General features: G+C 37.4%; 1 protein-coding gene across 1 annotated transcript in view; it reads left to right on the forward strand.

The window, feature by feature from the left end:
* MUSK (muscle associated receptor tyrosine kinase) overlaps positions 1 to 13,251 on the forward strand; it is a 94,611-nt gene that overhangs the window by 28,629 nt on the left and 52,731 nt on the right. Inside the window, exon 5 of the mRNA XM_012532820.3 lies at positions 630 to 771. Coding sequence (XP_012388274.1) covers positions 630 to 771 — 142 coding nt within the window. The remainder of the gene's footprint in view (positions 1 to 629; positions 772 to 13,251) is intronic.

Genomic DNA, 13,251 nt, shown 5'->3' on the forward strand with positions numbered 1-13,251 from the left:
AATTAATTGAAATAAAACATAATATCAATTAGCTTTGTTTTATTTAAAATAAAACAAATAATTTTCATTTTTTATGGTAATCTATATAATTCTCTGGCTTTCCTTTTGTTATATTTTCTACAATAAAAGCAGGGGGTGGCTCTATATGAATTTAGAGTCCCCAGAGAGAAGATAGATGTAACATTTTAACTATAAAGACCAATTTTTGTATTATCTGTAGAATTTTCGAACTTTTCAAAGGACATATATTCCCCTAAGGATACCATATAGGCAGTAAGCATGGCTGTTAAAAGCAATGCTTTTAATCAAACAGACCTGGATGTGACATTTTTAGATATCAAAGAAACTCCTAAAATAAGGCTTGTTGATGTAGGACATCCAATAAGCCTTGGGGTCCTCATATAATGAAAGAAAATAAAAATAACTATATCTTATGGCATTGTTATTAAAATTAATTTTGGTAATCTTATACTATCTCATTTATTATTGTACGTTACCCATAATAAATGCCAAATAAATGTTAAAATAATATTTTTGATAAGAATGATAGTGATGACTAGATGAAATATAGCAAATGTGTCCTTGACAGACCTATGGCCATTTTTAATTCATGTCCCTGTCCCTGGCAGGAAAACTCCCGCACTGCGGTTCTTGAATCCGGGAGTTTAAGGATTCATAATGTGCAAAAGGAAGATGCAGGACATTATCGATGTGTGGCAAAAAACAGCCTCGGGACGGCATATTCCAAGTTGGCGAAGCTGGAAGTTGAGGGTAAGGAGCTGCGTTCCTTCCCATTACAGTGCTAGCTGAGGGCCTCACGCTCTACTGTGAATCATTTCAGCTTGCAAAACAGAGAGGCAGTAGGTAGTTCATTTCCCTCATTTATTCCAGATATTAGACCGTTAGGTCAACACTCAAAAATCTGAAACGAGAAAAAAATCGTTCCTTTGTATAACAGGTCATATTCCATCTATAGCCCATCAATTAACCAAAACCGACTAAAGTCACTATAATACTAAAACAATAGGATATCATTTTAGAACGTCTTCTTGGCTTGGACAATTCTCCCTTGTTTATAAATTTGAAGATATTCATTTTATCTTTTTTCAGCATAAAAGACGTGTCTTAAAAATGTATCAAAAAGAAAAGAAAAAAAGTAACTTCTTTCCAATTGTATTGTCACAAAGGGTTGAGAAAAATATAATACTGGCTCAAAATGTATAACCCCCAATGGTCCTACTTCTATGAGTTACATTGTCAAAATATTTTCCGTTTTTTAAAGTGTTCCTTTAAAGTCAATTAATCCAACAACTGGTTGTGAAATATCTTCACTGAGAAATCAGAATCCAGGTCGAGCTAGGGATTCTATCCATTTGGTCCTCAGCTCCTTCTCGACCTAAAATTATAACATATTTTGCTTAAAAATAGAAACTACCAGCATGCCTATACGAGGTGAGTAAACTGAGTACAAAACTCTTCCCAGCTCCTCCTGTTACAGGCCTTAGAATTAACCTCTCTGGCTCTCAGTTTTCTTATCTGCAAAGTGGGGTTTGTTGTGAGTATTCAATGAGATAAGTTACTGGTAGTATTTAGCAGAGTGTCTGACGCTTTGTAAAACTCAGTAAATGTTGACTATCAGAGTTATCACTTCCTTTTCTGTTATCTGATTGATAAAGTGATTATCACACACTGGCACAAATTATAGTTCAGCTGGGGAAGACTTCACAGCTTCCCCATAGCTTACTTTGATGTCACCCTTCTCTTAGGCCAAAATCGAGCCTTTCCTACATTTCTTCCTTCTCAATCATACAGTTTTCTATTAGCTTCTTTAAGATTATCTTTATTTCCTAGCTAGACCTTCTTCTCACAGCTTTGATGATCTCATTTCAATTAACTGTTCATGGAAAGGAATGAGGTTGGAGGGAATAGTGGTTGTCAGATGTAAAAAGAATATATTTTTCCCACAGCTGCTAGAATTTAATATCTTTTAAATTATCAGTGCTATTTAAAGCTCAGAATGCAAAAACCAGCTGATGTAACTTATGGAGTGAAAATTAAATAAACATACAAACACACTCAGTCCCACTTTCAGACACAGTGAATGTCTGCCTAGATCCAGTGTTTCCTTGAACTATATGTGGAGGGATACAGAACCAATGTTATCCATTTGTGTACAATATCATAAATATTTCCCTCTTCAAGGTATGAAATATGAGCCCACTGCATTATAACATCAAATACTGATTGTTTAGGTTACTGTCTTCAAAGATATTGAAACCATTTGGTTTAGCTTTGGCCTAGAGAAAATTATCACAGATCTCATTAGTTGGAGTTCAATTACACAGTTTGGTCTTGCCTTGCCATTTAGTTTTGTATCATGCCTATCAGTAAAACTGAACACTCTCCTTTCTTCCAAACACTGAAACGATCATGTTCATTGTGTTAGTAATTAATATATGCTAGAGATTTTATTAAACTTGCTAGTACTGAGAGCTCATAATATCATTTAAAATTACTCTACCAGTAGGTTAAGATGCTCATTTTAGCACACATGCCTATTTCTACTCCATTTTAATCCTTATTAGTCAATAGACACGAAAATATGTGACATGCTTAGCACAGCTGCCGGTATATAATATGCATTTAGTAAATGGTATCAACTATAATTATTACTATTAGAAGATAAATTTTGCAGAAAATCTGCTTTGGCTATTGAAGCTCTGAAAAATTGGCTTCCACCTAAAGAAATAGTGGAGGCATGTCCACAAGATATAATGCAAACATGACCTATTTTAAAGGAAGGGCCAATTCAACCAACAACTCAGAGCATGTGAAAAAGCAACTAAGAAGTCACTGGAAGAATCCCAACGTGCCTTCAAATGCCTGCTGTCTTGGCAATGGTGAGGGCTAAAGATGAAGCTGGCCATGGTCAGTTAGGACAGATGAGCATTTGCTATGTATTATATCGGTAACTCTGCAAATTAGTTTGAGCATATCAGAATGAGAGCCCTGTAAGTGCTAGTTGATGTGGGGCTACATTGAGGGCAAATAGATATGTCAGGGAAAGATATGGTTTGTCTGCCATTGTGAGCTTCTAATGAGGTTAAGCATGCCAGGTTATGGATTTAGTACAGTGTGTTTGCTAAATCCTAGCAGCCATAACAAACATGAAAGAAACACCCTTGGACACAGAAGTAAAGCTAGCTCCCTTTCTAGATTGCCATCCTCAGGCCGCCGGGTCTCTGGAATGGCAATGTAAAGATATTCTACCCTGACGCCTTGCCTTAAAAGATTCAAACAGTGGCATGCAAAATTACTGATGGGACCGTCTAACTCAACCATGACCAAACATGGATGTTTTTCGAAAAGGACGAGCAACGGGATGGCTAACATTTTAAAATCCTAAATGCTTTACATGTATTATTTTATTTTAATTTTCACGAACAGTCACTGAGGAACGGCCTATAATTGTACCATTTTAGGAAACCGAGGAACACAGAGGATAACTAATTCACTCAAGGCTGCACAGATGGAGGCACCTAAGAAATGGGGTAACACTGAATACTGTCTGTTCTATTAAAAAATGAGAGAATCATGTGTGACATTGTCAAGAGTGATGTCAGAATGGGGATGGGGAAGAAGCCAGAATTCTGTGAATGAAGGAGAACAGGAACTGAAAAAAAGAGAGACAGTGTATGCTGACAATTTTTTTCAATAAATTTGGCAGAGAAAAGGGATGAGTCAAAAAAGTTAGCAGTAGTTGGAGGCATCTTTGGCACATAGGAAGCGTGGTTTTGCATGATTTCTCTTTTTAAAAGATTGAAATGTTTAAGAAAAAACATGGACAGTGTTAAAATATTAACGAGAAGGAACCCAGAGAGAAGGAAAATTTGAATATACAGGAGAGAGGTGGAATGTTCAAGGGACTGTGGTGCTTGGGAAGGCAAAACAGATGTATTCAGCAATAAACTTTATATAGGGGGTGACCGCATGTCCCAGTTTGCCCAGGACAGTTCTGGTTTACACCTGTTGTCCTGGAATAATTATTAATAGAGTCCTTCTTTTACTTTCAAAAATATCTCAGCTTCAGTGGTCAATTATATGATTACTCAGACAGGAAGAAGAAACTTCCTTCCTCATAATAGGAAGAAGGAGAAAAGAGGTGTATGCCAGTGTGAATGAGTTCATAAGTTGGGCAGATGGAATTTGAGAAAGCTCTGTTCTGATGGGCTCTATTTCCTCTCGGAAGTAGGAAGTAAGGTTATCTTCTGAAAATACTTCTGTAAAGGGGGGCAGCGGGATGAGGAGAGTGGAAAGGTTTTAAAATAGCTGTGGGGAATGGGGGAGATGACTCACAGGGCAACTAGGCTTGCTGGGGAACATTCAGATTTTAGCAGAGAACAGGACTATGAATACAGAGTGGCATCAATTTGCTTCATTGCAGGTTTTCCTGCAGGGTTGCTCAGCAGTACAGGTGTAAGTTGGAATAAGTAGAAAGCCAAATCCAAAGGCCAGATATAAGCATTGGAGTTTTGCCAGGAAAGAAAAGAGGGCAAAGGATTTGTGAATATTGGAAGAGAATGCTTGAAATGATGACTCATGGAATCTTTAGGTACTAAATACACAAACCCGGGATTACACACTTAGAACTCCAGCAACACGGCCAACACGATAATATGAAAATCTTCCTACTACAAACAGCCAGAAATGCCGGGTTAGTTGTACAACTCATACGGAAAAAATGGAAATATTCAGAAGTCAGGAATGAATAGGAATTGGAAAAGCAGAGCGGTGAGATCATGAGCTGGTTGGGCACTGTCCTCCATGTAATGAGACAAGTGCCCACTTCTATAATGTAGAAGATTGGTTTTAAGGCTCTTAAAGGGAAAAAGTCAAGGTCTTGGGTCCCTGTGAAGTGGAAGTTAGCGCTGATACCCTTGTATAAAGCTGAGAACCACTGAAGTGAAAAGATAGGCCAGAAAAATGCTACCCGTTGGCATAGAAACACAGAGGCTTGTCTTTCTCTTCATAAGAATAGCCAATATTCATTCTTCATATGAATGAATAGCCAACACTCAGGACAGTATCTCAATTAGATTTGCTTTTGAATTCATGCTGCCAGCCGGCCAGTCTGGGAATCCCCAGTTGGAGAAATTAACATAAAAGTTAGTCCCAGGTCTTCCAAAAAAGAAATAGAGATGGCCAACAGGCACATGAAAAGATGCTCAATATTGCTAATTAATAGAGAAATGCAAATCAAAACCAAAATGAGGTATCACTTCATACTGGTCAGAATGTATATTATCAGAAAGTCTACAAATAATAAATTAGAGAGGGTGTGGAGAAAAGGGAGCCCTCCTACACTGTTGGTGGGAATGTAAATTGATACAGCCACTATGGAAGACAGTATGAAGGTTCCTTAAAAAACTAAAAATAGAGCTACCATATGATCCAGCAATCCCATTCCTGGGCATATATCCAGAAAAAATGAAAACTCGAATTCAAAAAGATGCATGCACCCCAATGCAGCACTATTTACAATAGCCAAGACATGGAAACAACCCAAGTGCCCACAAACAAATGACTGGCTTAAGAAGATGTGGTATATATAAAACGGAACATTACCTGGCTGTAAAAAAAGTGAAATATTGTCATTTGCAGCAACATGCATGGGCCTGGATGATATTATACTTAGTGAAGTAAATCATTCAGAGAAAGACAAATATGTGGAAAGACATATGTGGAATCTAAAAAATAATACAAATCAATTTACATACACAACAGAAACAGATTCACAGACACAGAAAACAAACTTATGGTTACCAAAAAGGAGAGGGAGAGAGGGAGGGACAAATTAGGAATATGGGATTAACAGATACAAAAAAATACCTAAAATAGATAAGCAACAAGGATTCACTGTATAGCACAGGGAATTATATTCAATATCTTGTAATAACCTGTAATGAAATATAATCTGAAAAAAACCTGAATCACTTTGCTGTACACCTGAAACTGATACAATATTGTAAATAAACCATACTTTAAAAGAAAAATTTTAAAAATTAGTCCCTGGTCAAAAATTTAACAACAAAAACGCTGAAAAAAGAAACACCTTACACAGGTTACATAGGGTTTTCATAGGTAAAGCCACACTGAGGATGAGTTCACAATACAAAATTATCGCATCCACAGGAAACAACCCGCCTTGAGTGAGAATTAGCTGACACAATATACAAAGTGATTTAAACCCCAGGAAATTCGATTAACAACACAATATAATAGATACTCTAAAATAAATATGTTTAAACTAAAGACACAAAAGGAGGAACAACAAAAAAGTAAGATACATTAGGAAGAAGAAAAACAGTTCCGATAAAGAATTAAATATAATTTTAACAAATGAAAAAGATAATGGTTAAACTTAAAATTCAGTGGTTGAGTAATGGCATATTAGAGATAAAGAGATAATTCACACATTAGAAGTCAGCTCTTCAGAATTAAGAATTCAGTGCAGAGAGATGGGAAAGATGAAATTGAATTTAAGAAATAATTAAGGATAAAAAAAGAAACAATTAAGGATATAAATTATAGAAAGAGAGAATAGAGAAATATAAGAGAAGCTATACTCAAAAGCATGATGCCTGAGAACTTGCCAAAATTGATGAAAACTTAAATCATCAAGTACGAGATGTACACCAAGTCCCAATAGTAAAAATAAAGAGCAGATACAGAAATATTTGCACACCCAGACACATTATAATGAACCAAACACATAATGAACCAAAGACAAAAAGGTGATGTTAATTATTAAAGAAAAGACAGATTGCTTACAAAGAACATCAATTAGAATAACAACAATTGACAGGGTGTAGGAAACCAGCACTTGCAATTATTCTTATAATTTGGTGTAGCCTAGTAGATATGTTTTTTGTTTTTAATAACCATCAAACTTTAAAATGTGTATAGATTTGTCTCAATAATTTAACTTCTAAAAATTTATCTAAGGGAATTCTTTACAGAAGTATATACTCAAGATTATCACAAAGTTGTTTATAATAGTAAAGTTTTTTAAATAATTTAAATTTGCATCAATAGGAGACTGACATAATATGTGATGAAATTCTGTGTGACCATTAAAAAGGATGAGATCGATCTATATGTATTAATTTCTAAGACTTTCCACCATATATGTGACTTGGGTCTGTTTCCTGTCTCTGAATCTCATTTTCCTCATCTCTAAAACAGGGGTAAAAATAGGACCTACCTCTTAGGTTTCTGCAATGATTACATGAATTAATACTGGCACACAGTAAGCATGATATATTTGCTGTTTTTATTAGTAGTGATTTAATTAATACTTACATAGTTCTTACCATGTGCAAGGCAATATCCTATTTCTTTAGAAATATTAACCCATTAGAAATATTAATGTGTTCATAAGTGAAAAAGTAAGTTAAAGAACAGTATGTTATATATTATACACTGGAGTATAAATGCCAAATTGTTAATAGTCATCATCTCTGCATATAGAATTACATGGGGGGGTTGGTAACCTTCCATCATATACTTTATATAGCTTTATACTTTCTGAACTTTTATAAAGAGACCTTTATAATGAGGAAGAATTAATGCTTGTATTTATGCTTTGGAAAAAATGACTTCTTCCAAATATTATACTATTTTAATCAAGTGACATCAACCTTTCTGTTCATTGGTTTTACATATTATTTTTGTAGCTCTGTTGCTCCATTCTGCTCTAGAACAAACTCAGGGATGGGAAAAGTTTTGTCAAAGGCAATCGATCCCTACGTTGATTAGATATTCACAACTCTTGCCTATTGGCTGAAGAACGTCTGCAGTGGGATCATGATAAACAGAACACGGAAGCTGCCATTTCCTTAGGGAGGGAATTAACCCGTAAATACAGTAAGTTGAGGAAGTAAGGGAGTGGGAAGTGAAAAGGTTCAGAGAGTGGCAGCTACTGGTGAATTCTCTCCTCGTTTGACTCTTCTTTCTTGATTATGGGCAGAAACCTGGAATTTATGATTCTGTAGTAGCTTGGAGGATCCAAAGTAAAATTCCATACGGGTTCTGATTTCTCAATGAATATTTTCTACACTTGGTTAGGTGTTATTGACTCATAAAGTAAATTAACAGAAAGTTCACATAGAAAAGTGAAGCACTCCGGGGTGAGAACTATATAGCTATACTGATTTGCCATTGGCAGGGAAGTCTCTGGTTGCCCAAATTCCATAGTCACCTGGGATGCAGAAAAGAGCTGTCAGTCTCACAACGATGGAGGCTCTCCCTCTGGAAATGTTAACCCCCCTCTCGGGTACCTCTGCGACAGTGGGCTTTAGGATAGCCCTCATGGCAGGATAAATGAGGGCCAGAGAAATCTGTACGTCATGTTGCATAGAAAATTTCATTTTCTAAATGTTCGTTTTAAAATATTTTACCATATTTGGAGTGAATCTCACAGTCATTGGTTTCTTACAACAAGCATTGGCTAACTTTTTGTTTCTTTATTATGCATTTTCATATATCTGAAATTGAGATTTGTCTTACCCAGCTTAATGGCAATCATACCTTGTTTGTGGCTTCTGCCCCCTAGCTAAGATGGTTCTTAGCTGTCTCCAGATATGAGAATGAATATACAGTTATAAAACAAAGATAAATCAATCATATTGGCTCAGAAAGATTTCCTTATATTTAACTAGAAATGTTCCTTCTGTTTGAGATCATTTCTTTTAATTAGTTCCTCACAGAGGTAAAAACATCATTTTCAGCAGCATAATTCTATGTAGTCTCCCCTCCCCCCGCCGGCCCTGACCAATGATACTTGCTGCATTAGTTTTGGTTGAAAAGAGACAAAGTGACTTCTCAGGGACCTATGGAAAGAATTCTCTTCTAAGTCAAGGGACAGCGTTGTCTCTTTCTCCAATCTACTTCATGTTCTACCTTAGGCATGTGCGCATCCAAAGAATGATCCCTACTGTTTCTCTTATGTGTCTTTAATTGAAAAAGTTTTCTCCTGAGTACTCCGAAGTACTCAGTACTCCAGAGTACTCAGTGGCAGGGCGATACCACCATGGAGTGTGATGATCTGACTGGTAGAGCTGAAGTTTTCAAGGAGAGGCTGCCGTCAGGGGAGGCTTTGAATGACCTCTGAAGTACCAGATTCTTATTTTACTTTTCCAATTTTGACGAGAGGGATATTCTCCCTTAAAAAGTGTTTCATAAACACTACACCACAGAAATTAAACACTTCTAATACGATAATGTAATTATTCTTTTTATAGCCAGAAAGAACATGGTTCTGAGTTTTTTAATCATTGGAAAGGATCCATTAAAAAAAACTACAAATCTCTAATTTTCTTATATTTCTCTTCTATTCTTACATATCCTTTGCCTTAATTATTAATGAAATGATTTATTTATTTGGAGCTGAGGGCGGATCTTATACATTCTGTGAATATCACATTCAGACGAATCCTGCTTTGTGTATAGAAACTGGTGGAGTGTAGAATACTTGAGACCCAAATTAAAACAGATGGATGTTGGAATGGATCGGGCTCCCTGCTAATTGCATTTTCTATTATTGCCTTGTTTCCTCTTGGAGCTTTAAGCCATTAAGGAAAAGGTTAGGCAGAAGGGAAGCTAGAACCAAGGGTTCTCAGTCAGTGATCACCAGTGGAAAGAGGTGGCTGGGCATAGTATAAAGTTGCAAACGAGAGCCCTAGAAGCAGACCAAGAAGAGAACAGAACCCTTCTACACAGAGGGCTATAGAGGGTTACATAGAGGCTCCTCTAACGTTTAAACAACTCCTTATTTGCAGGGGGCCTCAAACAGAGACCCATGTCTCCACACTTGGGAGAGGCATTTTGGGGAGTGAGGAGGAGGGAAGGTGAGCCATTTGGCAAACTTGATCGGCTCCAGGGCAAGAGTTTCCCAACACTGAACAGGGCACTTTATTGCTGTCAGCCCCTTTCTCTGCAATCTGAAAAGCTTCACCATGTATCCTTAGGGATGACCTGGTCTATTGGAGGCTTTTGTTGTTGTTGTTGAAGACTTTTGGCAAACATACGCAGTATATAAGATAAGTAGAACTCTAAAAGACCCAAACAAATACACACATAGGATGTCCCGGAGGCAAATGGCAAGAGATCTAACTCTAAGAGATCGGGACTGTTTTCAAAAATGTTAGACCCCTGGCTGTCTTCTTTCCTAGAGATCGGACTTCCTTACTGCATCTAGAAATGTTTACATACATTTGATTTGCTTTTTCCTTTGTTTATGCTGCAGCTCTTAATATGACAAATGCCACAGAGAGAGGTATTTAAACCCCCAACGTGTGCTGTGCTCTCAGTGATTGCAGTCTTAATAAAATTTGCAGTGGCCCTGTTCCCGGCATCAATTCTACCTGCCTGATGCCACTAACAGCTTTGATTTGCTGTCATGAGTACACTGTGCATTTAAAAACCAAAGAAAAGAAACAGGCATAAACCTTCGATAACCCGGGGGGCTATCATGGGGAAAATTAAATCTGCATGATCAACAGGGTGCATGCTCTAAAAGAAGGGTTTGACCCATTGATTTCAACTTTAGGGGAGATTATGCTGCATTCTCATCTAGAAAGTTCTGTAGTGCTTTTGAGAAACAATGGTAAAGTGGTCCTTTAGTTGAAGAGTTGTCAGTAAAGTTCTCTAAGGACAAAAAAGTGTTATATAATGATTATGCACTGAACATATAATACTTCAAGGTGAAGAACAGTTAGGCCCTCTTTAATCGCTTTTAAGAAAAGAAAATGTGGGCTTCCCTGGTGGCGCAGTGGTTGAGAGTCCGCCTGCCGATGCAGGGGACACGGGTTCATGCCCCAGTCCGGGAGGATCCCACATGCCGCAGGAGCGGCTGGGCCCGTGAGCCATGGCCGCTGAGCCTGCGCGTCCGGAGCCTGTGCTCCGCAATGGGAGAGGCCACAGCAGTGAGATGCCCGCGTACCGCAAAAAAAAAAAAAAAGAAAAAAAGAAAGAAAATGTGCTTCAAAGATTTGTCTTCAATTATTTAAGATAATCAAATTGATACAATGTTGACATTATATCGTTTGAAATGAAAAGTTCTTGGGACCTAAAATATGCATCCTCTAATTGGAGTAAGCTTTTATTTTCATTGTTTAGGTATTAAAATGAGATGTACAAGTTCAAACATACATTCACCAAAAAAAAGGAAAACTTCTTTCTCTTTAATGCATTAATTCGTCCAACAAAGACTCCTTGAGCAATACACCAGGTGCTGTATGAGACAGAGAAGACCATGCCATCAGTGGGCTTAATTTCAAAATGTAGCTATTTTGAATTATGCAAAGGTATCACAGAAAGCTGTCAGGACTCTATGGCAATATGGAATTCAAATAATACGTTCACCTGTTTCCTTCAGAGATCCAATATGTGACTTTCAAATTTTAATTAGTATATTTATTTCCACCAATGATAAACTATACAAGGCATGATTTTTGGAAGGAACTTAATGTACTGGCTAATAACATGGGCTCTAGATTTTTGAGAAAACTGCCTGGGCTGCAGAGACTAGAGTCAACCGCTTAAGTTCAAACCGTGGCTCCACCACTTACTACTTATGTTAACTTCAGGTGGGTTACTTCGTTTCTTAGTGCCTCAGTTTCCCTACCTGTAAAATAAGGTGAATAATACTTCCTATCTCATAAGTTGAAAAGAATAAACCACAATACCATGTTTAAAGCTCTTAGAAGAGTGCTTGGAACAGAGAAATCACTCAAATAATAGTTATCAATATTAGTTCTAGAACTAAAGTAACTTCAGTACAACGAAAGCAACGACTTAAGCGACTGGAAAGACGTTTACAGCTCTTTACTCCACGTGTCATCTTTATCCTTGAGGTAGAAGCAATAAAGTTCAATGCAAAAACTAAATTTTTATTTAGAATAGAGTTGATGTTTTATTAACTTTGGTTCTATCAGAAGAGTAACCATCGACTTTAAAATCTGAAATGAGCCCTAGAAGTTATAGCTCAATCCCTTAGTCTTCAGATAAGGAAACTTGAGACCAGAAAAATGATTACTTTGCCTAAGTTATCCAAGAGCTTGGATGTCTTAACCCCTAGACCAGGACATCTTTCATTACCCCATTCTTGAGTCTTTTCTTTTTCTATGTTTATGTTACATAGATCAGTACTCTGCCACTTACTAGTTACGTGAGATTGGATAATTTACTTAACCTCTGCAAGTCTATTTCCCCTTTGTAAAATGGGGGCAATATGACTTGGAACATAAAGTTCTTAAAAGGGGCTGAGATAGCATATATACAGTGTCTACATGGTAGCTCTTCGATTAATACTGGCTGTTGTTGGTATTGCTGTCTGTTTTTTACATTGTTACGAAGCTGGATGACTTATATCCAGAGAATATTGCTGGTTAGGCTTCTCAAATTTCATAAATAGAATGTCAACATTACCAACTGCTTCTCTTGCTTCCAAAGAACATAGATCTACCCTCAACCAGCAATGCTTTGTCCCTGCATTCTTGGTACTTGTTAGAGATTATAACTTTGGTTTGGCCCCATTGTGACAAGTGATATAAGGATGCCTATCTAAGGAGCTGTATGAAGATGTGACTTTACCAGCAAACTAGAAATGGGCTGTTTAGAATCAAACTGTCCCCCACAAAAAAGTATAAAATCAGGAAAGTCGAGGCAACCTTAGTGCGTACCCCAAGCTTACATCATATTTTATTCACTACAGAAATAGCTGTTTGCCAAAAATCTTGTTGAAAATATTGATCATTCCATCACTCACTGCTCTGCAAAACATCTTAAGTGAGAAATTGCTTTAAAAATTTAGTGCCGGGCTTTCCTGGTGGCGCAGTGGTTGAGAGTCTGCCTGCCGATGCAGGGGACACGGGTTCGTGTCCCGGTCCGGGAAGATCCCACATGCCGCGGAGCAGCTGGGCCCGTGAGCCATGGCCGCTGAGCCCGCGCGTCCGGAGCCTGTGCTCCGCAACGGCAGAGGCCACGACAGTGAGAGGCCCGCGTACCGCAAAAAAAAAAAAAAAAAAAAAAAAATTAGTGCGTGGGAAGAAAACAATGGTCTCTCTTGAGACCATTTTGCACTCCTTCCTGTAGCGAGAGCTATGCACTTTATTTTCTTTTTTGCTCTAGCTTGCATGTATCTCAGAATTCAGTTTGAAGCTTTGTCATAGTATCCGTTACACTAAACCA

Source organism: Orcinus orca, chromosome 6, assembly GCF_937001465.1.
Source record: "Orcinus orca chromosome 6, mOrcOrc1.1, whole genome shotgun sequence".
NCBI classification, from domain to species: Eukaryota; Metazoa; Chordata; class Mammalia; order Artiodactyla; family Delphinidae; genus Orcinus; species Orcinus orca.